Below are 25,299 nucleotides of genomic sequence, written 5' to 3'. Positions count from 1 at the left end.
GCAGAATAGTATCCTTGGAAGAGGGGACCGGATCCACGATGTCGAGCGGTGTATCGAATGCAAGCTTAACGGGCGGTCGGCGTTCCGGGGGTTCAGGGTCAGGTTCGTCTCATCAAAGCTCGGAGGGGATCGCCGTTCCGTCGGCGTTGCAAGAGCTTGGCTACGGAACCGAGGAGGCGTTTAAAGTTGCATTTCCGCTGTTTGCAGGTTCCCACCGGTTCCTGGGAACAGACGGACCAGAGGGACGGGCAGGTTGTTGCTGGTACTGATGCTACTGTTGCGTTTCTCCATGTCAAGGTTGGGAGTCTTTTATGTGGTCGCGTAGTTATTTTCAACCTCATCGCCTACGAGCCTCTGATCATCTCATCATCTCAGTTACCTTGGGGTGTGTTGCGAGGTATTGCTCTTATCGATTCTTGGAAGGTTGCGACGTCGTGGCTGCCTCGGCTCGAGCTTGCGTGCTTCTTCTTGTGTGCCTCCTTCCCCACCGGGCAAGATGAAAATTTTCAAGTAATTGCTTTACCAGGGCAACTGCCGCAGATGCTGCCTCTTTTAGTGTCTTCAACGTTCCTCCCACAGGACTTGGTGATGGGTACGTACCGGCAGATTCCTTATCAGATCCGATCAATAACCGGACTGTCGACCCAATTGGCCGACGGAGCCACAGGGCAGAGCAATGAGAGGCTGCGCTGGGCGGGCGAGGAGCCACACTTGGAGGGGAGGAGACACCACGCTGGACACTGAGGGGAGGGGGGAGGAGGGAGGAGGAGGGGGGCCACAGTGTGCCACAGCCCACTCTGGCAGTCACCCACACCGCCCTGGTCACAGTGCGCAAGTACCTTACCCGGCGACAGACAGCTGCAGCAGCAGAGGTGAGGTGCAGAAAGGGCGCGGACCTGCCGCCTGTGAGCGGTTTCGGTCAATTTTTTTTTTCTTACGGGCTGTGAGCGCAGGTGCAGTGCTCGCGCGCTCGGAGCCCCCCCTGCCCCTCCTCCACACCTCCACTGCATCATACTGTACGCAGGCCAAAGTGCCCACACTCACCGGCCTGCCCACCACAGCAAGCAGCAACACTAGCAGCAGCCCACCATCCACCCGCCCACCACGACGTCCAGTCCAGTCATAGTCTCGCAGGCCTCAAAAAGTAAAAAGCCTCGCTGCTGCTCCCGACTCCTGCCCTTCTCCCCTCCCGCTCCTCGAACATAGTCCCTCTTTGCTTGCTCTCCCCCGTCCGCAACTCGTCTTTTCTGCCCCGGGCTGCCAATTGAGCCTGTTGTTCCCTCGTTGGCGTCGCCAATTGACCAGCTATCGAATCCAGCTGGCCCGCCAAAGAGCAAGAAACAGACAGAGACAGACAAGAGAGTGGTAGCTCGCTTGTCCGGGTCTGCTGAGGTGTACAGTCCAGTGTGAAGTCATACTCTGCCTGACCAATCCACCGACGTTTTGAGGTGTTCCAATTCGAAAGAGGTGTGTAGCTGCGTCCTGCCCTCTGACTCCCGGAAAATGAGAGCGGGAAAAAAACACACATCTTGCCAATGCGGTGTTGTGCGCGACATCGGCTCGGCGCAGAAACCCCTCCTCCATACCACTAACTTTACCACTGCCGCCGCCACAGAATGGGCTGACCTGTTTGCCGTCCAGTCCCAGTAGCCACGATGCTCTCCGCAACCTCTGCCGTTTTCCGGGCCGGCGCCCGTCGAGCCGTTCCTCGCGTCGTCCGCCAGCGTCAAGCCGTCGCCGGTGCCCGCGCCAACCCTTTCCAGCGCCTCAATGCCATCCGCGCCCTGTCCAGCACCAGCTCCCAGTCCGAGCAGGCCAACCGCGACCGCACCCGAGCCATCATCATCAGGACCCTGAGCCAGATCGGCAGCCGCCGCGAGGGCCAGCAATACCTCTCCTACTTCACCTCGGTCTCCTCCCAGAAGTTCGCCGTGATTAAGGTTGGCGGTGCCATCCTCACCGACTACCTCGATGACTTGTGCGAGAACATTGCCTTCCTCTACGAGGTCGGCCTCTACCCCGTCATCGTCCACGGTGCCGGCCCCCAGCTCAACCGCCTTCTCCAGGAGGCCGGCGTCGAGCCCGAGTTCGAGGAGGGCATCCGCGTCACCGACCCCAAGACCCTCACCGTCGCCCGCAAGCTGTTCCTCCAGGAGAACATGAAGCTCGTCGAGAAGCTCGAGAGCCTCGGTGTCCGCACCCGTCCTCTGACCACCGTCCTGACGGCCGACTACCTCGACAAGGAGAAGTGGAACCTGGTTGGCAAGATCACGAGCGTCGACAAGGCCCCCGTCGAGCTCGCCATCTCGCAGGGCTACGTTCCTATCCTCACCTCAATGGCTGAGACCACCGAGGGCCAGATCCTCAACGTCAACGCCGACGTCGCCGCCGCCGAGCTTGCCCGCGCGCTTGAGCCCCTCAAGATCGTCTACCTCTCTGAGAAGGGCGGCCTGTTCAACGGCGAGACTGGCGACAAGATCTCCCACATCAACCTCGACGAGGAGTACGACCATCTCATGTCTCAGTCTTGGTGCCGCTACGGTACGCGCCTCAAGATCAAGGAGATCAAGGAGCTTTTGGAGACTCTGCCAAGAACCTCGAGCGTTGCCATCATCCACCCTAGTGATTTGCAGAAGGAGCTGTTCACCGATTCCGGTGCCGGTACCCTGATCCGCCGCGGCGACAAGATTGAGTCTGCCGACAGCATCGCTGCATTCCCCGACCTTGCCAAGCTGAAGCAGACCCTCATCCGTGACAGGGAGGGTATGGATGCCGAGGCTACCGTCGACCGCTACATCGAGTTCCTCAAGGGCACTCCCTTCAAGGCTTACTACGACGAGCCCCTCAACTGCCTCGCCATCGTCCTGCCCCCCAACGCCGAGCGCTCTCACCCGACCCTCGCCACCCTGACCGTCACCAAGGAGGGCTGGCTCAGCAACGTCACCGAGAACGTCTTCCACGCCATCAAGAAGGATCACCCTAAGCTCGTCTGGACCGTCAGCGAGGAGGACGAGAACCTTACCTGGTTCTTCGACAAGGCGGACGGCAGCTTCTCCAGCAAGGGCAACCAGCTGTTCTGGTACGGCATCGACAACCTCCAGGAGCTGGGTGTCCTCACCGACGAGTTCAACGCCCACGGAAGAGCCATGCTCGGCGACTCCAACCTCGAGGCCCGTCTGCGCCGCGCCGCCCAGGTTTCCAACCGCAACCTGTCTCAGTCCAGCCAGCCCGCTCAGGCTCGCGCATTCTCCACCATGGCCCGCCGTCCTCAGTGGGCCCCGGCCGCCGCCCGTCTCAACGGCAAGCGCACCTACGCCACCACCACCAACCCTAACCCTCCCCTGGGAAAGAAGAACGCCTCTAACGACGTTCCCTCACGCGTTGCGCTGATTGGTGCCCGTGGCTACACCGGCCAGGCTCTCATCGACCTCATCAACTCCCACCCCAACATGGACCTCAGACACGTCTCCTCTCGTGAGCTTGCTGGAAAGAAGCTCGAGGGATACACCAAGAGAGAGATCACCTACGAGAACCTGAGCCCCGACCAGGTCACCGAGCTCGAGAAGAAGGGTGCCATTGACTGCTGGGTCATGGCTCTCCCTAACGGTGTCTGCAAGCCCTACATCGAGGCCATTGAGGAGGCTCGCAAGGGCGGTGCTGACCACCGCAGCGTCATTGTCGACCTGTCCGCTGACTACCGCTTCGACAACACCTGGACCTACGGTCTTCCCGAGCTCACCAAGCGCTCTGAGATCTACAAGGCTGATAAGATCTCCAACCCTGGCTGCTACGCCACTGCTGCCCAGCTTGGCATTGCTCCCCTGGTCGAGTACCTCGGCGGTGCCCCCTCCGTCTTTGGTATCTCCGGCTACTCTGGCGCTGGCACCAAGCCCTCCCCCAAGAACGACATCAACATGCTCAGGGACAATCTGATGCCATACAGTTTGACGGACCACATTCACGAGCGTGAGATCAGCTCCAAGCTCGGTGCCGAGGTCGCCTTCTCCCCTCACGTCGCCTCTTGGTTCCGCGGCATCCAGGCCACGATCCACATCCCGCTTAACAAGACGTTTACCTCTCGTGACATCCGCCAGATCTACCAGGACCGCTACGCCGGTGAGAAGCTCGTCAAGGTCGTCGGCGAGCCCCCCTTGGTCAGGAACATCATGAACAAGCACGGTGTCGAGATCGGCGGTTTCGCTGTCCACAGCAGCGGCAAGCGCGTCGTCGTCTGCTCCACCATTGACAACCTGCTCAAGGGTGCCGCCACCCAGTGCCTGCGTAAGTCTTCCCCGATTTGCTTTTCGAGAGCTCTACTAACACCTGGCCTAGAAAACATGAACCTCGCTCTTGGCTACGCGGAATACGAGGGCATCCCCACCATGTAAACGGGAAGCGGTCAACATTCAAGAGACGGAACGAAATAGATTCATCAGGCTCGGCGCGGAACAACCCACACACAAACTTTCAACGGAGTCAAACCGGTTCAAAAAAGCATATTTTCCTTGAAGCTGTCAGACGGTCCTTTTACACTTGGTTACCCAGTTCTTTTTTTATTTTTTATTTTTGCCTCTGTGGAACGACTGGTGTTCACTCTACACGTTTGCTATTTTGCTCGCGTTTCTCGGGCCTGGGTTGGCGGGTCGGTGACGGTTTTCTTAAACGCGCGGTTTGTGTATGCTTGTATATAACCGGGTACGAGTCAAAGAGTAATTACACAGATTCAGAGCATGACGATGGTCAAGAGTTTTGCGTGAGTTGAGTATTGCTGACGGCGGCACTTGCATGACGGCCGACAGAAGTGATGAGGTTTGTCATGTTTGTTTGCCAAGACTGATCGTCCAAGTGAAATAACCCGCAAGAGAGTTGTCTATCGGCGGACAGGTGACTCCGTTACCTTTCTTCGCCTTGTGCCTTCCAGCCTCCAGCCTCGCTGTTCAAAGTTATACCGTGGCAGGGTAACGAATAGGCAAGTGTTGCTCGAGATCTCGCTTGGTATCTACAACCAAACCCTAAAGAGCTCTTAAGTCGACTTAGTAACCCAGCAGAGAGTTTCAGCGCGTGTATATTAGACGCAAAGCTTAGCCGTAGCGTCTCTAGTTGTCAGTCTACTGAGAATGGCTATTCGCTCTACAGAAAACTGGTCGGCATTCTCGTCATGAGAGTTACAGCACGCGCTGCAGTCCGCAACGGCGCCCCCGACGCCAAATAAGGGGCGCAGGCCAATTATACTTTTTCTGCCTGCGTGCGGTCGGATTGCCAGCTGTCTTGAGCTTTGGTGGTTCTGACTCGGGCAAACCCAAGACGGTTGGTTGCGCGGGAAGAAACTTGGGGTCTAAGAATATCTAACCTGACCAACCGCATTGAGATTAATACACGCGGGAAAAGTTATATGCTGGCCTTCAAACCTAGTTTGATTGCGGCTTCTACTCCCTACGAGGCTGGAGCTCATTTGTGTGAAGCCGCCAAGGCTAGGTGAGGTGTTCGGCCAGGCCTGCGATCGTGCGGTTGCGGTGGTCATATGGCTTTGCTGATCTCTAAGTTGCGTGACTCGATTCGCGGGCGTGGGGCTTGATTTTTCTTTATGAAGTCTGTTTGCGCCATTCGAGACTTCTTTGCATCTTGCAGTTGAAGTTTGTCCTGTCGCTTTCGAAGTAAATCCACACAAGGACGTTCTTTCTATTACCAAATAAGATAACCCACGATGCATCCCTCAACCTTTCTGACAATCGCCTCCCTCGCCGCCGGCGCTATGGCCTCGCGCTCCATGGGCTACTGCATGAACTCGGACCGGTCCGGCGGGGACATTGGGTTGACCAAGTTCTGCTGCGATTCGCAGTTCGATTTTCGTCTCAATGAGGTACGTTTACGTTCAATGAGCCAACTCCCCCTCCCCTTCTCTCTTTCTCTATCTCTCGAGATGCACCCGCCCCCGAATTCTTTTCTTGCTAACGAAACGGGGCTTTACTCAGGCTGGCGTCTGCAACATCCCCACGGACAGCTGCTACAGCATCGCCGAGTGCTGCCAGACGGACTTCTACACGTTCAACACGTGCCCGGACACGTTCCCGTGCGAGAACAGCGCGGTCGACAAGGTGTGCCGCCGGGGGTCTGGGTATGTTGACCCGGGCCAGCCGAAGTGAGCGGTGACGAGGCGAAGGAGCGCATTTGGTTGTGGGCGGAGGTGGTGAAGGGAAGGATGCTTGGGTGGTGCATGGCGAATTTTGTAGATCATGGTTGGAGTTAGCTTTTAGGAGGTTCTGGAAGATTCCCCAGGAAATTTATGTTATTCGTTTCGTCTAGTAGCAATGATTCGTTGCATCTGCGAGAGCAATGACTTTGATTATATATGAAGAGCTTGAAAGCATTACAGAAAGTCAGTATATAGAAATGCTTCTAGATATCCCGGAAGAGTGCTGTTTTATCTCTATTATTGTTATCTCTTTTATCAGATCTATTCGTATTATCACTATTATTTCTTGTATCCTTATCGTCCCTGTTGTCTCTATGGTTTTTATTGTTTTTATTATCTCTGTCGTCTCTCTCGTCTCTGTCGTCTCTCTCGTCTCTGTCGTCTCTCTCGTCCCTGGGTAGTTATGTACCTATGCTAAAATTGCAGTGTGATGAGCACTGCAGTCGGTGCCATGTTCAGTGAGACATGTTTCTTCTACTGCTCACGCTGACTACCGTGGTCAGCGAGGTTCTCAGCTACTTTTGAAAAAGTCTTCACGGTAAACTTTATCGTAGCTATACATATAAGAGGCCTAGATACCAAGCGCTCCACCCGAACTCATTCCTCATCCTCGATCTGAACAACACACTCTCCCTCGTAAAACAGACCGGCAGCCTGCAGATATATGCAAGAATAGTCGCCTATACTGTCAAGGTTATCTCACAATCTATTCTATCAACGCCACTGCAATCACGACTAACTAACACGACAAGAATAGCACACAACAAGATACAGAGAATAAGACAAACTAGAAAGGAAGAGAGAGACGCAAAGAAGACGAGAAGGGAGGAATCGAAGCGCACGATGTTCAGACGACTTCTCAAGTCCGGTCTCTCGGCTGCCAAACACTCAACAACCACTGCTCATGCTCGCTACTGCCCCTCCATCACAGCTCAAGCCCATTACCATCAAACAAGTCGCCTTTCTCAACGCGGTACCGAATCGAGCTCCACATCGACCTTCAAACCAAGCTTCAAAAAGAGACCCAAACGGATCATGGAACTAAGTCCTGAAACGAGGGATGAACTAAACGCGGAAGTAGGCTATGAAAAGTACGGCCTCACGCTTTCAGAAGATGACGTTTTTTGTCCAATTGAAAACCCCAAAACTGCAAAGTGGGATCTCGCGCTATCCGATAAAGACGTCGTTAGAATTCTGGAAGGCTACGACCCCGAACGTATGGAAGACCGCTGCTCGCTTCGGGCGGATGGACCAGACGAGATGGGGAACATTGTTTCCACGCGTACCGGAGTTGGACTGGGAATGAGATAATACGTTTTTATGTCAAGGCTCCTAGGTTTCGTACAAGTGGTACTCCATCTGCTACCGAAGCAAAGGTTGAGTGTGAGGGGGAGAATCAGGACGCGAGAGTTACGGAGATTACTTGGGAAACTGCGCCAGACATATGCCGACCGTACACGGAAGATGGGGCGAAGAAGCAGGCCTTTGATTTTTGCAAATATTGGCTGGGCTGTGAGTTGAAGTAAATAAATGCAGGCAGTTGCTGGGTTTTAAGCTCTGCGGTCAAGTTATTGTCATTCACCTCCTTTCTGCTTTTCGTACTTGTCTTTGAAAGTAGCGGGTCTAGACTTGTAAGTATGAAACTTCTGGCAACTGGAGCTTCTACTTGCGTGATTTCCTTTTGGTCAGATTGGACTATGCAAAGGCCTTTTTCTCGCAGGGCTGCGCCGCACCAGGCTGCATTTCGTATGACTCCGTCTGACCCCCAAGCTGTGTGAACCAATGAATGGAAGCGCCCACCATCCTGATCAGTGATTTTTATGGCAGAGATCATGTGGTTCGGATACGTGTCTCTGTGTGTATTTTTCCACTTCAGCATTCCATGATCTACGCACTCTTCCCAGCGCCACCCCACAGCTGCCAATTCTCGCGAAGCTCCCGCCGCCGATGCTGTGGCTGAAAAACACTTGGGGTCAAGTGATTCGATCCATTTTGCTTCTTGACATAGTGCTCGAAGCTAGCAGCTTTTTAGTTGCGGTCTGCCTACTACTACCTTCATTTGGACCTTCACCGACCTCCCTGCCGCTCTATCCCAAAACCAGTCTGTATCACGGCCAAATCAGAAAATTGAGTTGTAACTTCCAACATACTGGCCGCATTCGTACATTCCACGCGTCAGTATGTGCATTTCATATGACGTTGCCAATGCAGCCCCAACAATCATAGGAGACGAAGAACCGAGAGACCCGCGAAAAACTAGAACAATACCACACAAAACGTCTCTTACTATAGAACCGTCCATCATGCGGCTAATAGAAACAACCACGCTCTCTATGGAAACCTATTATGACCGAGAGATACCACCTTACGCAATCCTCTCACACACATGGGAAGACGAGGAAGTCACTCTCCAGGATTGGAGTAGATGGAGGCGCAAGAGGATGAAGGGTTTCCACAAGATACGTAAGACATGCCGGTTGGCCGCCCACGACGGTATCAAGTACGCCTGGATCGATACATGCTGCATCGACAAGTCCAACAGCGCAGAGCTTTCGGAGGCCATCAACTCGATGTACAAGTGGTACAAAAATGCCAAAGTATGCTACGCCTACCTGTCAGACCTCCGCCTTCCTGCATCATTTCCCAAGGATATGGCCCTGGAGCCCTTCTTGCGCAAGTGCCGCTGGTTCTCCAGGGGCTGGACCTTGCAGGAGCTCATCGCGCCGGCTGATGTGCGCTTCTATCAACACGACTGGGGGCTCGTTGGCGACAAGCGGGACTGGTATGAAATACTCTCGGGCGTCACAGGCATCTCTTCCAAAGCCATGACGTATTATGTTCCGGCAAGCCACTCCATCGCGGAGCGGATGTCGTGGGCTGCCGGTCGCGAAACCACTAGGGAGGAGGACAAGGCCTACTGTCTTCTGGGCATCTTTGACGTCAATATGCCAATGCTCTACGGCGAGGGATCGAAGGCGTTCCGTCGTCTTCAGGAGGAGATTATACGAACCGGATATGATGTGTCAATCTTCGCCTGGTCTAAAACAACCCCAGGGTTTTGCGGGGCGTTCGCCGATGCGCCCGGACAATTTCACTCGATACCTGCAGGCCATATCAGACGTCAATGGAACGAGGTCAGCATCACTAACGCTGGGGTGAAGTTGACCCTCGAACTGTGCCTGGTGCGGAAGGGACAGACCGATCTGCTGCATTACATTCTCCCGGTCTCCTTTCACGGCGGGCAACCCACGCAGAAGGGTGTGGTTGCGGGCCAGCGCATGCCTGCGCTCGGCGTTGGGCTAAGAAAGATAAGTCCAGGCATATTCGCGAGGAATATTGGCAAGCTCGTGAAGATACCGGACGATACAGAAGCTAGCATGGTGCACTGGATACGCTGCCCAGACGCGTACATCTTCAAAGACCCGCTGGACATCATGTCCATCAACTTAAGCACTCTCTCAGACCAGCCATACTTTGCGTTTCCCCAGGGCTGCAAGATTGTCAAGACGTGGCCGCCAGATAGCTGGGACCACGAAAACCGCATGTTCCTGGTGGCTGTTGAGAAGCCAAAGTACGGGTCAATCCTTTTGGAAGCACCATGTCCTATGCTGGCAGACGATGATCCCACTAGACAATGCCGAATCGGAGAATTTATGTTCCTGTTTAGTGGTCTACTCGGTTACGAGGACATCGGCATCGAGGATTTCGGACACAATGTGCAATACACCATTGTAGGGTACAGAGAACACCAGTTGATGCTGGACATCTTCCACTTAAGGATAGGAGCCGGAGACATGGACGTCAAGGAGATGCGACGAACCCTTGGGAACTTCGGAATCCCCAGACAACGCACCGCAGCTGTTCGTCTCGAGGGAACGGAACGTTTAATCTATACTTCCGTTGACCTTGATACATCACATATATATACCTTCAGTACCCCGTTGATTTCTTGTGAGAATGAGCGGCAGCCGTGGCATGTGTAACCACATCCGCGACCACGGTGGAGCGAGGGGTTTATATAACATTGCAAAATTTTTAAAGTCCGCTCTAATTAAAAAGTAGTATCTGAGTAATAGGTCTCTGGTATTGTAAGATGCTCGCTTGAAGCTCCCAAAGAATGGAATGAGATTTGTACGTGACAAAAGAAGACCCCGTCTCCATTGCGCTTTACAACATGACCACCGCCAGGCATCCGAGGAACCCAAGCACGGCACGAACAAAGCTGACCTTGACGTTGATCGCGCTCGATTCAACGGCGAGGACGAAGTTGGCGGTCGGCTTTACCGTGTCGGCGAACGGGGCGTTGGCTGCAGCGACGGCTCCATTGAAGGCGAGGGGGGAGGTCGCGGCGGATTTCGAGGGGGTCAGCTTCGGCGAGGCGGGGTTGAGGACGCTGGAGCACGTTAGTCAGGAGTCTCAAGACTGGCAATTGAGTGAATGCTTACTTGTCAATGACGTGCATGACACCATCGCTAGTGATGATGTTGGCAACCGACACCTTGGCCGAGTTGGCATACACCACACCCTCCTCCTTCCTCAGGGTAACCTTCTCCCCCATCAAGCTCTTGAACCCCATCTTGGTCGTAATTCCTGTACTGAAGCGGACCTGGTTCTGCACGACGTGGTACTGCAGCACCTTGGCTAGATCCGCCGGCTGCATCGACGTGACAGTCGCCCCAATAGCCTGGAACGCCGCATTCGTCGGTGCAAACACAGTCGCAGCCTGCAGACTATCCACCCCGTCCACCAAGCCCGCCTTCATCAACGCGCCCGCCATGCTCGTCAGGCCCGTGTTCATGGCCGTCTCGGCCGGCGTTCCGGGGAACGTCAGCACCGAGTCCATGACGTGCAGCACGCCGCCGTTGAAGGTGATGTCGGGCGTCTCGACGATGCTCATCTGCTTGAAGCCGCTGTAGACGACGGCCTTGCCGGCCATCTTGTTGAGCTCGACCCTCTGAGTGCCCGTGACGTTGGCGAAGGGCGTCTCGAACATGGTGTTGGCGAACTTGGGCTTCGAGGAGAAGGCGGCCGAGGTGGTCTTGCCGGAGACGACGTGGTACATGAGCAGGTCGGTGACCCAGGTAACGTTGGTCATCTTCTGGGCGAGCGTGGGGTCGGCCTGCATGGCCTTGGCGAAGGCGTCGTTCGAGGGCGCGAGGATGGTGAAGTCTTTGGAGGTGGAGAGGGACTCGCCGACTGCGGGGACCATGGCGAGCAGAGCTGGATTTCGATTCGTGTAAGTAAGGCCATTCCCCCCTACGATGCGGGATACTACTACTCACAGTTCATCGTACTCAGAGTTCCATTGTGAGTCTTTAGCACGGCGGCCAGCGGCTCAGCCGCCGCCGCCAGTGCAGCGAAGGCCAGAGGAAGAAATCCCTTCAACTGCATAGCGGTTGTCGGGCAAGGATGGGAACCAGCCCGGCGGGTTGAAGAGAAAAGAGAGTTGCGGAGACACGCACCACACACACTCGGAGATATAAAGACAAAAGGAAACAGAGTTTAGAGGGTCGTCATGATCGATAGCACGGGAAGGCAGCCGTCAGATATACTTATAATGACAACCGGACGCGCGGGTCTAGGGCCTGGGGTGAAGAGCCATGCTCTTGACACTTGCCAAGCTCAGACGGGAGATCCTGCAGCACGACTACCAAAATAAGCGCCGGTGGGTACGAATACTGCGATGGGGGGTGCGTTGCTTGTTTGATGCAAGTCTCCTGCTGTAACCCAGATCTGGACGTAGGACTCCGGGCCTGGGCTCCCGTCATCTTCTTCGTCGGGGGTTTTCAAAGGTTTGACAGGCAGTCTGGGCTTGGCTTGGCTCGGGGTGCTACGGTCCCGAGGGGTGAGAGGGGGAAAAGAAGTGGGAATACGAAAGACCCATACGGGAGAGGTGGGTTGTGGATTCACAAAGAGAGAAAGACATGGACCCCCAATTCATCATCAGCCTTGGGATTCGTCAAGCAGCAGTTTGATACGGACAAACACCAGAGAGGCTCTTGCGCTTCGCTGCGTCCCAAAACACGGCGGACGAATCAGGAAGTTGGATGGAAAGGAGAGCGATGCCTTGGCGGATTTGCCAGGGCGGGAGATCGACGAATAGCGGCGCGGGATACGATTTTGAAACATGCCTCAGAGAGGGAGTGGGACACTGGAAACGCATCCATGCGGAGTGGGGGCTCTCTCAGACGAAAGTCAGCTATTTTGAGAGGGAGACAGGCTTCACACCTTCGTCTGTTAGGGACGTCGCCTGCGAGTGAAGAGCCGCAACACCAGCGGTGCCAAGCCTGCAGAGGCCGTGTGACTAGTTCTTGGACTTGCACGAAGATGAGGAGAAACACTTTGACAGACAGAGCAGCCTCATGGAGCAGAGATATGTTGCTGTTGCTGTGAAGCTGGTGGCCCGCACTTCGCAAATGCCAAGTCTGGTCCAAAGTAACTCAGCAACAAGGACGACGTAGTCTTGAGACAAGAGCACTGACGGGTTGCCAGTCGAAGCTATTCGCGGGAGAGGCAGAGGTGCCCGTGCCGCCCGAGGTGGAGAGGGGACGTGGGAATACCCCGAGGTGGGTCTCCCGGTAACAAGTGCCCGGTCGAAATCGGGGCTGACTCAGCTAAATTTATCCCACTCCCAAACACCCACCGCCCGGAGTCTGTCATCATTCTCCCGCGGAACATTCTGCCAACAGCTCCCTTTCACACGATGCTGCTTTCCCTTTGCTGACGGCTGACGGAGACAGACAGACAGGACAGACGCACGCACGTCGCCACGGATTCGTCTCTTCTCCCATCTACCTTCTCGACGTATGCAAAACTTCAGTTGACCGAGCGCACGGCTAATGCGGCACCACGTCTATGCCGTAGACCAGCTGAAAGGGCACAGAAAGTAAAAATGGCAGTAACTGACTGCGCTGCGGTGCGCATTGGCTTGCGGCAGCTTGGCAGGAAGCGAACAATTCTTTTCTGGCATGCTGCACCGCCGACTTGGGCTGAAAATGCTGAGGTGCGCTCGGGGCTTTGGTATGTGGAGAAGAGAGAGACCGACTGACAGGAGCCGCTACGATGGGCACTGTGAAATTTCGAGATCAACTGCTAAATTTGGTCTGTTCGATTGTGTAGTTGAAGCGATTGATCGTGGACGCCGGGTCTCATCTGGCCTCACTTCTGGCCTTTCCATCGTCAACTCTGAGCTGCGAATCACCACTCTAGCGACAGGAGTAGTCGTGTGTCGTGTTGAGTATGATAACCCCAACTCTTCGCTCCCCCGTCATTCTTTTTCGAGGACGACTTGGCTTTCTCGAAATAGACGGCTATTTTGTGAACATCAAATCACGATCCCCAAGCTAACGACTTCGACCCTTCTTTCGGGTTCCTCTCAAATGCTTGGCTCCCCCGCGAGGATGCAATGCTTAACACTCTCGCCTAGAATCCGACCCGTTCTCCATGTCGCATACCCATGGTGACATCTGTTTGGCTTCCTCCGACTTTTCCCGATGCCCCCAGCCGTGGCATCGCGACGTACGCGAAACTGTCCAAGGTCTTGGCCCTTCTGGATGAGCAGCAAACGCTACATATACTCATTCCTGATCGTGACCAGTAAACGGTGCTGGATGAGTGTGCGTATAGGTGCTTCATGGTATGGTAGGCAGGTCACATCCAGCCCCCAATTCGTCCATCCACCAGAAAACAATAGAATCTTTCCTGTGCAACACAACACCCGCACGATCCAGCAGCTTAATCCAGGGGTATCGTAGCTTTCGCAAACGGCATGTTCGGGGCGAGAACAACAGCGCGCCGCCTCAGAGCAGAGAGAAGTGACCGCCCAGAGATCCAAGTTTTGCTGCTATCCCCAGGATGTCTTCGCTATGCGTTCGCCGGTCGCCCAACAGACACTCACCGCCGCACCGAAACCCCTCGGACTTGAAACCGAGCTCTAGCCACAGTTTGGCCAATGCCAGGATCGCCAGAAACCACCCCTGTCCATCACGGAGATCCCGTACAAGGACTCAGTGAGCTGCGCCGCTGACCGTTGGGGCGCCAGACTGCCAGAGCCACAAACCAATTCGGGCTGCGCCACACCCTCCCTCAGTGACACCACGTCATTCCCTTTCAACGCCGCACCGGGGTTGCGCGTTCCAAGGCGGTTTTTGTCGCCTCAGAATGCTGAAGAACCAAACGAGCTCCAAATTTAAGGTTTGCGCTGACTTGACTGAATTGGCTTGTGTCCGTATAGCCCGCTTCGTTTCCTCACTTTTCTCTCTTCATCGAAGAGCAAAAACCAAACAGAAAATATAGTGTCTTGGAAAACGTGCAGTAAAGCTTGCATCGCCAAGATGGACACTACCCAGCAGCGCCATACACCAAGCTCCATCGCGGAGCAGGAGCTCTTCTTCCCATCCAAGCCGAGCTCACAACAAGCTCAGGGACAGCATGAGTACGACCAGCAAACTCACAGCAACAGCCGCTGGTACGATGACCTCAACAATGAGTCACCCACCGTCCCATCAGGCAGCGGAGTCCCTGCGGTGAACATTATACCCGCCACGCCCACGACCTATCGCTCCAATAGCGTGCGCTCGCAGTGGTCTTATAAGGACCCCAATAGGACGAAACATGCGGCCGACGCCGTCCCGGAGGAGGAGGAGGATGAGGAGGACAACATTTACGACCCCCCAAGTAAACCTCGCGTCGACATCTACGACCCCCCAGCAGAGACCATCATCAACAACAACACCGCTGACGACATTTACGATCCTCCCAGCAAAAGGAGCGCCTCGCCGCCGTCGCCTGTCGAATCCAGGGTGACAGTCGACGAAATGGCGTCTTCATCGCACCAGCCTCAACATCAGCCCGCGCAGGACAACTATTACGTATCACCCATGTCCGAGCCTGCCGTGCTGCATCACGACACCGGCCACTCACAGCCCCCCAATGGACATCCCACCGCAGAAGACAAGGGCAAAGCGCCCGAGCCCGTCGTACATCACAACGACACCGGCTACACATACAGCGTACCAGATGGCCACCGCATCCCCGACGACAAGGGCAAGTCGCCAGAACCTCCAGCACCCGCCCCCATCCCCGAGGACCGTCCGCCCTTGCCTGGTCCAAGGCCCTCTCAAGAGCCGGAGGTCGCGGACTACTATGCCCAAGCACACGCGTCCGATCCCTCCATCCAGGAGCAAGAGGACCGCGACTACGCAATGGCATTAGCACTCCAAGAAGAGGAAGAGGGAAACCACAACCGGCATGATCTGCCCCAGCGCCCATCACATGGCTCATCTGGCTGGGGAAACAGCGGGCCACCACAGCCGCAGCCGTCTCATCCAATGTCCCCAGAAGACGAAGACCGCGCGCTCGCCATGCGCCTGCAGCACGAGGAGGAGCACGGCGGCCCGGCCCCGCCGCTGCCCGCGCGTCCACACCCAGACGCCGTAGCAGCCATGCTCAAGCAACAGCAAGAGCCCGCACCGTTCACCAGGACACCATCCACAGAGGGCTTCATGGCGCCGCCGCGGCGCCAGGGCTCCGACTTTGGCGCCGACGACCCCAACAACCCGGTGCACTACTCGCGCGACCCGCACAAGCTGATCGCGTACCTGGTGCCGTTCCCGAAGCCGTGGCTGGGCGCGCCGCCGGACAAGGGCGGCATGCCGACGCGGTTCCTGGTGTACACGCCGCCGCCGCCGCCGCTGCAGGCGCCGCCCGAGGGCGTGAAGGAGGGCGTCTCGCACAAGGTGCAGCGCAAGTGGCAGGCGGAGGTGCGGCAGGCGAAGCAGAGTGACGCGAAGACGACGAGCTGGGCGGGGTTCAAGGCCAAGTGCACACGGGGCGTGGATAGGGCGATGCAATATACCACGACGAGTAATCTTGACTTCCTCGCGCGCGTGACGCCTCCGCCGGCGCCGGCTTCGTCGTCGTCGACGTCGAATCTTGCGCGCAAGCTCTCGCTGAAGAGCAAGGGGAGGAGGAACAAGTCGAAGGATGGTAAAGATGGGGACGTCAAGGGGAAGGACAGCGTGGATGTTGACGAGAAGGCTGAGGAGAGTGGCAAGCCCGCTGACGAGGCGACGAGGGCTGCTGACGAGAAGGCGAAGGAGGCTGGCGTGTATGACAAAGCCAGGGAGGCCGGGTCTGAGGAGAAGGCAAGGGAGGAGAACCCTTTCGAGGAGAAGTTCAGCGAGGAGAAGGCACGCGATGAGAAGAGCGGCGGCAAGTTCTCGGAGGATATCAAGGAGGAGGATGTCCAGGACGACGACCCGGCGCACGGCTCCCACGAGACCAAGAAGACGGTCGGTGTGGAGGAGATCGTCTTCGTGTACCCGCCGTCGATGAACATGACGCCGGAGCAGATGCGGGAGGAGTTTGTCAACACGATGCTGCGGACAAAGTCCAAGGCGCAGCGGGACGCCATCATCGCGACGGGCCTGCTCCCCGTCTCGCTGGCAATCGACCTCGTCATGATTGCTATCAGCGGGCTCTTCGAGGTCAATGGTCAGTTTATCTTGGTTACTATTGGTAATTTGTTCGCCAATGCTAACGTGAGCGACAGCTGTGTGGGCGTACTTCACCATCAAGGGCACCAAGACCGCCCGCTCCGTGACGAAGCGCATCGCGTCGACGTCACAGGATCCCGAGACCATCGACCCCGAGAAGTCTGAAAAGGAGCTGGAGAAGGAGAACAAGCTGAAGATCACGTTCAAGCCCGCGCACCGCATCGACGTGCTCTCCAGCTACCTGTACGCCGAGTGCCACCGCGTCGACTCGCGGCTGTTCCCGCGGTACAGCCACGCACCGACTGAAGTGTGAGTTTCATTCCCCGGTAATATGTCTCTAATATGTAAACACCTGCTGACATTGGTAAAATAGTGAGTGCTTGGAGGCCATCGGCTGGTCGCCCTCGCGGACCGGCGGGCAGAAGAACTGGGAGGACGAGGCGTGGGAGGTTAACGACGTCAAGGACGACTTGAAGGTGGTCATGCACAAGGGCGCTAAGGAGTGGAGGAAGTGGTGCAACAGGTACGAGAAGGACCCGGAGAAGAGCTTGAAGAAGTAGTGGACGCTTTTTACTTTCTTTAGTGAATATATTTACAAGTCTGTGCCGCCTACCAATGAACTTTACGAATGCCTCTCAAGTTCTTGTTAAATCGCAGCGGCTATTGCAACGTTTGGATCACCTGCCGGTAACATGATGTTCGTACGCCTGAAGCTGCCCATCTGAAAGGCGCGTGTTGATCTAGAAGATTCTGTCAGACCAGGCCGCTCGGCCCCATCTTTCCCTCCAGGCAACCACGATGACTGTCAGCCCGCATCGCCTCTTGACTTAAGATCAAGACAAGAGAGGAATAATTCAAGAAGAAAGCAACGGCTGGGTAGCTCGGGTGGTAGAGCGGCGCGTATTCCATATCTTCCAGGCGCAGGTCGCGTGTTCGACTCATGCCCCAGTCGTGATCTCTCTTTTTACATCATTTTGGGGTGTTGTTGGGTATGTCGCGGCGTATCATAAGGTTCCACTTCAAATACTTTCAACTCTAACATCAAGATGAGAGGCGAAGACTCTAGACTCTAGGTCGAAAAGCTGCTTTGCCATTATACCTTGAGGCTCTAACTACATGCTATCTGTGGGATAGCTGGAGATATTCTTACATATACTAGCTATATTGTCTCTATTGTTCCTTTCTCCTAGATTATCTTCATCGTCCTCGTCATCATCGTCGTCCCCATTCTTGTTAATACTTGTATCCGTCAGTCATCTAATATATACTGTCGTCACTGGCCTCCTTGACTCCATTACTATACAGCCATGTTCTCACCCAAACTCCTCGCACAGCTTGGCTGACGACGTCATCACATGATTTTTCGACATGTGGGAAATCAGGCTACTAGAGGTGCCAGGCATCTTACGGAGCACCCATCCGATTCGGTCCGGCTCCGAGCCATGGAGCCCCCACCCCCGGGGACGGGTTGCTCGGCAAGCCAGTGGACTGGTCAACTGGGAAATGTCCCGCTGCCCGCTCTCATTTCCTTTTTATTTGTCTTCTCCACCGCCTCCGCACTTTGCCATGCGGGGTAGCCCGGCTCCCGAGCTCTCCACTCTTTCAAGCGGTCCAATGCCGTCATGAAGCTTCTCCAACAAACCTTCCCCGCGACAAGGGCCACCCTGCTCTCCCGGCCCCAAACCTTGATCGCCCACAGCTCCGGCAAAAACCAACCCCATCCACCGGCGTGGTACGCAACCAACCCTCGTGACCAGACAGGTTTGAGAGAGTATGACGATGCTAATCCCGCTGGAAGGGGCAGAAAGCAGCACATGCGGGGATTGCGGAGCCGACCCAGCCAACTAGACTGACCGACCAGCCCTTTGCTCTCCACGGATACGGACACCTCGCCGGCCAATCCACCGAGGACAGGAAATGGCAGCGGCTCATGAAGGTGTCGCCGCGGGCGGTGGCCTTAAAAAGGACGCCGGCGTCCTTTTCGCCCTCCCTCGACGCAACGTTCGCCGTTCCATTGCAGCTTCTACACGTGGTCGTTGGCGCAACTTTGTTTCCATAATGAAGCTGACGGCCCTCGCGATCGCCGCCGCGACCCTCGTGTCGTCGGCGTGCGGCCAGTACATGAAGACCCCCGTCATGGGGCGGTACACTGCCCAGAGACAGTCCGTCAGACAGGCGACCAACGACTCCAGCAACGCCTGGCCATATGGCCCCTTCAGCACCCAACGCCGCGACATCGTCAACAGCCGCGGCGAGGTCATCACATGGGCTGGCGTCAATTGGCCCATGAGCGGCGAGACTATGGTCCCCGAGGGCCTGGAATGGTCTTCGGTTGACAAGATCCTGGACAGTGTCGCCAGCATTGGCTTCAACTATATCCGAATGTAAGTCCTCGCTACATGTTTCCTTCACGGTGGTCACGCAACTAACCCACCCTTCACCAGGGGCTACGCCATTGAGATGGTGGACCAAATCTACGACCGCGAAGGCGAAGACGTCCCGCTCGAGGTCGCCATGGTCAACGCCCTCGGCTACGTCAACGGCACCAAGGTCACCAACGAGATCATCAAGCAGAACCCGACCTGGACGCGCGAAACCACCCGCTTCGAGATCTGGTCCGACATCGCCAAGGCCGCCCTCGACCGCGGCATCTTCATCTCCCCGGACGTCCACGTCAGCAAGGCCATGTGGTGCTGCTCCCACACCGACGGCAACGGCTGGTTCGACGACGTCTACTTCAACACCACCCACTGGCGCCGCGGCCTCTCCTACGTCGCCAACTGGGCCCGCGGCCACCCCAACATCGTCTCCATGTCCCTGCGCAACGAGGTCCGCGAGTCCTGGAACAAGACCGACCTGTACTACAACTGGGACACCCTCGTCGGCAACTTCTCCGCCGGCGCCGACGCCATCCACGAGGCCAACCCGGACGTGCTCATCCTCTGGGGCGGCATGCAGTACGGCCAGGACCTCTCCGCGCTCACGAGCGGCAAGAACTACCTCACCGCGCCGTGCTACAAGTGCACCGCCATCCGCGACGCCGCGCGCCGCGAGCCCAAGGTCTTCGACGTCGACGCCCACGCCTGGGCCGACAAGCTCGTCTGGGAGCTGCACCTGTACAAGATGAGCGAGGACGTCGACACGGGCACCTGCCCTATCATCGAGGCCGGGTTTTACCGCTCTGGGTTCAACGCGCTGGGTATCGACAAGCCGGCCGCGTGTAATGTTACCGGCGACTGCCCGAAGGCGAGCCGCCTGACGCCCGTCATCCTGTCCGAGTTCGGCAATGCGCAGGACGACACGATGCGCAACGACACTTTGCAGGTCTGCCTGCGCGAGTTCACCGTCAAGAACAAGATCAGCTGGATGATGTGGGGGCTGGCGGGCAGCTACCGTATTCGTTCCGGCGCGCAGGGTGTCTTTGACGGCTGGGCGCTGGGCAACTACGAGTGGAACGGGTGGAATGACCCGGGCACCATTGAGGATGTCTGGAAGCCGTGGGTGAAGAAAATGAATGTCACGACGAAGGCTTAAGCAGAGAGCACCGTGGTATTTGATCTAATCATAGTTAATCGATATAATTCGTATTTCACATCCTCCGCTGCATCTTATGGTTCAACTCAGGCCCGGCAAAGCCGTCCTTCATCGACCACCTCCCATCCCTCGTTACCAACGCACGGCTCGCACCAGAACACGCCGTCTGGGTCGACGATCTTCTTGATACTGAGTAGTCGATCATAGTGCGCGCCCCAGTAGGCCTGCTGCCAGTCCTTTTCATACACAGAGCCCTGTGACCCAATAAGCAACTCATCCTCCAGCTCGAATGCGGATCACTCACCTCGTTGATGTAAGACCCCATATCAGGAGCCAACCGTCGCAACCCCTCCGCCGCCGCATCAACAAGCTTAATCGCCTCCTGTTTTGCCGTGGCATTCATGGCAGGGAACTGAGCCGTCGCCACTGTGCACACATCATTAGTCTTCAACACATCCCACCCACTGCAAATATGAAAACTCACTCGCGTGGATATACGCCCTCCTCCAAGCCGGATGCACCGCATTCCCGCCCCCGCGCGGCACCGCCTCGTGCACCCCCCTCCCTGAAACCAAAAACGCCGTCACGCGTCCCACCCTCTCCGTGGCCGTCCCAACCGCCGCCGCCAGCGCGTCCACATCCTCAGTCAGAGCCGCCTCGTCGAGCAGCCGCGACGCGAAGATGAGGTGGTACCCCACGGGCCGCGCGTCGCGGTACTTGTCGAACCAGTCGAACCACGAGGCAAACTGCTCCGTCTGCAGCACGAACACGGCCTCGGGCCAGCGCGCGGCGATGGTTGTGTTGATGGGCTGCCAGAGCTCCTGCATCGCTTCTGAGTCCGGCTGGTCCTGTAGAAGGGCCACGCCCATCATGCCTGCGATCTGCGCCGGCAGACTTTGTACCGGAAAGGGGTTTTCCATGAGCACGCGCGATGAGGTGCAGTACATGGACATGCCGGCGCGTTCGAGCGCGGGCATCTGGGAGAGGACGTATGCGGTGAGGGCTGGGAGATAAGGTGCGTCGGGCTCGGTTCTGATAGCCCAGAAGGTATGAGTTATTGCAGGCGAGGGGTGCGTTAAGAAGGTGATGGAGGTGATGACGCCGAAGGTGCCGGGGCCGCCCTGCTCGAGTTAACATCGGGAAGTCGTGTAAATATCAGATGATGTCCGCTCTTACACCGCGCATAGCCCAGAACAGATCCGTGTTCTGCGCCTCGTTGATCGTCATGATCTCGCCCTTGGGCGAGACGATCTCCATCTGCAGAACATTGTCCGCCGCCATGCCGTACCGCGGGCCCAGCAGCGAGTGGCCGCCTCCGGGGGTGAACCCGCCGACTCCCACGGTCCCGCAACCGCCGCCGACGATGGCCTGCCCATGTTCGGCCAGGGCCTTCTGCGCGTTGTACAGCTCGGTGCCGCCCCCAACAGTGACGGCGTTCCCCTCGATAGTGATATCGCTCCCGGCAAGTTGGAACCCAGCTCCGTGGTACTGCACATCTTGCATATGGTGCACCCAAGTGGACAGAGACCCCGGGGCAAAAGAGCGCCCTAGGTAATCGTGCCCCGTACTCTTGACGACCAACCTCACGTTATTCTCCCGCGCTACACTCGTTAAGCAACCGGTCCATCATGACGAGAAGTTGGGTACAAACGCACCAAAGTCAACACCAAACTTGACATGCTCCGGCGTGGTCGCGTTCACGACGAACGCAGAGTATCCGTCAGCGCGACACAGATAAGCCGCGTCAGGGAGGCAGGTGGCATTGCTCCAGTTGTCCCACATGACGGAGACGGGGTCGGCCTTGTGGAAGTCGAAGCGGCTCCATCCGGCCTGCACGGCGGCGCACCGGCCGGCGTCGTAGGACGGTTCTCCGGGATGGCAGACAGCTCCTGGAGCAGCCGGTTGCAGCAGTCGGCTTCCAAGAGACTCATTGAGCGCGGCCCAGGATTCTGTGGACGGCCAGTCAGCGCTGCCTGGGAAGGACTTGCATGGGGTCGTGGTGTCTGCCGAACTCCATGGCAGGGATGCTAGGGCTAGAGCGAGGGATGGAAGGAAAGTAGAGGATAGCATTGTGGGAGGGTATTGTTTGGGCTCACTGGAGTTGAGAAGATGAATATCGAGACGTAGGAGTCTCCCCTTTTTAAGTCGGGGGCTTTGAGATCCCAAGACGAGGAGGACAGGCCGGGCGGCTTCGCCTGTGTTCAGCTGCCAGGTGCGGCGTGGTTGAGATGCAGCAGGGAGATGAGGCAAGGCACCAGATTTCTCGGAAAGGAAATCGTCAGCAGGAGAAATGCTACGTTGTGTTGGTTACGCCGCAGCGTGTTGGTCATCCCCTGCCCGGGCGTCCTGGACCCCAATTCAAGTCCGAGGAGTGGATCACGTTCGGTGTCGAGGTTTAAGGCGCAGTCTTGTCGCGTTGCTCGAAAAAAGTGTTGGAGGTGTACTCGTGAGAAATTGCTGTGTCGCGGAACAAGAAAGATAAGGCTCTCTGCCGTCAGCCGCTGACGGAGTAGTGATCCCTATCAGGTACAGTCCGTTGCACTAATAGCATCCACACCCCCTTTTTACTGAAATTACGTACGTATAATCCCTATATATATATATATATATAAAACTTTACTTAATACTATATAGATATTTATAATACAGTAATTAACCTATTTTAATAACTTTAATTAATTTATTTCTATTAAATCTTATAATCCAAAAATATTATAATATTTTTTAAGTATTATTATATATTTTAGTAAATACATAATGACTTATCTAGGTATTATTTATTACTTATTACTAATAATATATAAACGTAATAATATATATAATAACTAATATAAAATATTACTAAAAACAATTTTAATATTTTATTTTATTATTAATTAGAATTATTATATTTATTAAAAACGTTTACTAAGCTATTATTATTTAAAAAGTTATTAGAAAAGCTATTAAAGAGGTCATTATTACTAAAGTTAATTTTAACCTTAATAATTCAATAGTTTTTAAATCTATATTATAAAAAAAGTATGTATACATAGCTTTTTTGTTATTATAAAAAGCTTTAAAATATCTTTTTATTAAATAATAATAATAATATAAAAAAAAATAGAACAAATCTATTATAAAAGATCTAATTTTAAAATATTTTATTTTTATTAATATGATTATTTTAATTAAACTTAATTCTAAATAACTTAATGTTTTATTAAACTATTTGATTTATAGATAATATATCTATAGCTTTTTATTATAATATTAATAACATATTTATATTATTCTTTAATATATTTAAAAAAGAGAAAGATATAAATAATAATAAGTTAATTTTATTATAAACCTAAATTATTTAAAGCTTAACGCTTAAAAATAATAATTTATTTATATAATCTAAAGAAAATTAATATTGTTATGATTATTATTTATAAAAAACTCATTAATATATCTAAATTAATGCCATTTTTTTATTTAAATATATTTATTTACTAAAAAGGTTATTTAACTAAATGTTCTATAAATTAATATTATTTTCTTTTTTAAATAAACTAAAACAAAGAAATAAAATCTACTTCACTATTAAATAATAATATAGCGCTATATTAATCTCTAATAAGATAATAATTAATATATAAACGCTTTAAAAAATAATTAAATAAATATTATAATTAATATATATAAAAAAATAATTATAGGCTTAATAATTCTATAAATATTAGATATTAAAAAGAAAATGTATACAAATAACTTCTCTACATATATATCTATTTAAAATATTATAAATATAAAAACAATTTAAGTAATAAGAAGTTTAACTAATATTATATATTAAGCTAGAAATACTATAAAATTAAATCTTATTATATAAAAAAATAAATCAAAGTTAGTATAACTAGATAAACTAATATTAATAATATAAAACCACTTAGAAAACTATTTAGTGAGATTTTTTATAATTAGTTTATTAAAAATTAAAATTATTAAAAAAAAAGTATTATTAAAATTAATAATAATTAGAAAATAATGAAAATAATAGAAAATAATAATAATAATAGAAAAGAAAGCTAAAAATATTATATTTTTATTATTAAAATTAAAATATAACTTAATTGATACTAATAATAATAATACTATTAATATATATAGTAATATTAAAATATTAAATTATTATCTTTAGTATTTTAATCTATATATAGTTATAGCTATTATTATTAGCGTTATTACTACTAATATATTAGCTATATATAAATATCTTATAATATTTATTACTAAGTTTCTTATTATTAAATCTTCTAAATATTTATTAACTAAATATTATACTTGTAATTTATTTATTCTTATTAGTAATATTAGATTTATTTTTAAAAAACTTTAAATTAAATAGCTAGCTTTATTAAATAGTTTATATCTATTTATAATAAGCAATATAATATTAATAAAACAATTAAAAAAAAGCTATATAAACTATAATTAGTAAATAATAGCTTATAAATAATTTATAAATTATTAGATATTTAGTTTACTAAATAAGGTTTTACTTAAAATCTTATTAAAAATACTAAAAACTTAATTAAATCTCTTATAGACAATAATATCTATTATAAAAATAGTTTAATACTTTCTCTAATATAATATCTCACTCTAACCTATAACGTGGTTCATCAGTCAGCCAGCCAGACCAGTCAGCCAGACGTTTTTTTCCCACGTACACAACAACATCTAGTATTTCTCAACCACAACGCATTAAATCAACTATTAGTTGTCGCTATCAGAATCTCCTGAGGGTTCGACATCTTTAGAACAGGTTCGCGCGTTATGCCCAGTCTCACCACACATACCACAGCGTCTCCGAGCTGGCTGGGCTCTCTTTGATGGACCCCCCTCGTCATCCTCTTGAGGTGCTGGACGTTTCCCTTTTTGTTTCCCTTCAAGCAAAACCTGAGATTCCTCTATACTAAGTGCCCCTCTAAGCTGGACCTGCATTCTTTTAGTCCTCTAGCGTTTAGTAAATGCTATATTTATATCCTTAAGGGTATAAAGCTAATTAGTTAAAATAGTGATTAAGTATACTATTACCTGCATACC

At 52.7% G+C, this 25,299-nt stretch overlaps 8 protein-coding genes across 8 annotated transcripts; 6 read left to right on the top strand and 2 right to left on the bottom strand.

The window, feature by feature from the left end:
- Positions 1-1,655: 1,655 nt before the first annotated feature.
- CGCA056_v011870 (Protein arg-6) lies at positions 1,656-4,388 on the top strand (the record flags this gene model as incomplete). The annotated part of the gene is made up of 2 exons (XM_037327114.1): positions 1,656-4,281; positions 4,333-4,388. The coding sequence occupies 2 exons, from the start codon at positions 1,656-1,658 to the stop codon at positions 4,386-4,388; spliced, it is 2,682 nt and encodes an 893-aa protein (XP_037174115.1).
- Positions 4,389-5,704: 1,316 nt separating this feature from the next.
- Positions 5,705-6,143, top strand: CGCA056_v011869 (uncharacterized protein; the record flags this gene model as incomplete). Its single annotated transcript, XM_037327113.1, has 3 exons — positions 5,705-5,860; positions 5,973-6,095; positions 6,141-6,143. 3 exons carry the CDS (start codon positions 5,705-5,707, stop codon positions 6,141-6,143), a joined length of 282 nt encoding a protein of 93 aa, XP_037174422.1.
- A 1,370-nt stretch (positions 6,144-7,513) lies between these two features.
- On the top strand, positions 7,514-7,714 carry CGCA056_v011868 (uncharacterized protein; the record flags this gene model as incomplete). The annotated part of the gene is made up of 1 exon (XM_037327112.1): positions 7,514-7,714. The coding sequence occupies one exon, from the start codon at positions 7,514-7,516 to the stop codon at positions 7,712-7,714; it is 201 nt and encodes a 66-aa protein (XP_037174423.1).
- Positions 7,715-8,496: 782 nt separating this feature from the next.
- CGCA056_v011867 (Vegetative incompatibility protein HET-E-1) lies at positions 8,497-10,154 on the top strand (the record flags this gene model as incomplete). The annotated part of the gene is made up of 2 exons (XM_037327111.1): positions 8,497-10,075; positions 10,150-10,154. 2 exons carry the CDS (start codon positions 8,497-8,499, stop codon positions 10,152-10,154), a joined length of 1,584 nt encoding a protein of 527 aa, XP_037174316.1.
- A 206-nt stretch (positions 10,155-10,360) lies between these two features.
- On the bottom strand, positions 10,361-11,584 carry CGCA056_v011866 (Fasciclin-like arabinogalactan protein; the record flags this gene model as incomplete). Its single annotated transcript, XM_037327110.1, has 3 exons — positions 10,361-10,586; positions 10,639-11,413; positions 11,476-11,584. The coding sequence occupies 3 exons, from the start codon at positions 11,582-11,584 to the stop codon at positions 10,361-10,363; spliced, it is 1,110 nt and encodes a 369-aa protein (XP_037174654.1).
- Positions 11,585-14,526: 2,942 nt separating this feature from the next.
- Positions 14,527-17,249, top strand: CGCA056_v011865 (uncharacterized protein; the record flags this gene model as incomplete). The annotated part of the gene is made up of 3 exons (XM_037327109.1): positions 14,527-16,687; positions 16,746-16,998; positions 17,063-17,249. 3 exons carry the CDS (start codon positions 14,527-14,529, stop codon positions 17,247-17,249), a joined length of 2,601 nt encoding a protein of 866 aa, XP_037174317.1.
- Positions 17,250-18,747: 1,498 nt separating this feature from the next.
- GH5FP-1 (Glycosyl hydrolase 5 family protein) lies at positions 18,748-20,223 on the top strand (the record flags this gene model as incomplete). Its single annotated transcript, XM_037327108.1, has 2 exons — positions 18,748-19,073; positions 19,134-20,223. The coding sequence occupies 2 exons, from the start codon at positions 18,748-18,750 to the stop codon at positions 20,221-20,223; spliced, it is 1,416 nt and encodes a 471-aa protein (XP_037174662.1).
- Positions 20,224-20,309: 86 nt separating this feature from the next.
- ZEB1-3 (FAD-linked oxidoreductase ZEB1) lies at positions 20,310-22,293 on the bottom strand (the record flags this gene model as incomplete). The annotated part of the gene is made up of 5 exons (XM_037327107.1): positions 20,310-20,477; positions 20,528-20,649; positions 20,708-21,344; positions 21,400-21,824; positions 21,879-22,293. 5 exons carry the CDS (start codon positions 22,291-22,293, stop codon positions 20,310-20,312), a joined length of 1,767 nt encoding a protein of 588 aa, XP_037174668.1.
- Positions 22,294-25,299: the final 3,006 nt, after the last annotated feature.

This window comes from Colletotrichum aenigma (genome assembly GCF_013390185.1).
Source record: "Colletotrichum aenigma strain Cg56 chromosome Unknown KSG_Cg56_contig08, whole genome shotgun sequence".
Classification (NCBI taxonomy): domain Eukaryota; kingdom Fungi; phylum Ascomycota; class Sordariomycetes; order Glomerellales; family Glomerellaceae; genus Colletotrichum; species Colletotrichum aenigma.
The sequence above is the reverse complement of the archived record's forward strand: the minus strand, read 5'-3'. Positions and strand labels throughout refer to the sequence as shown.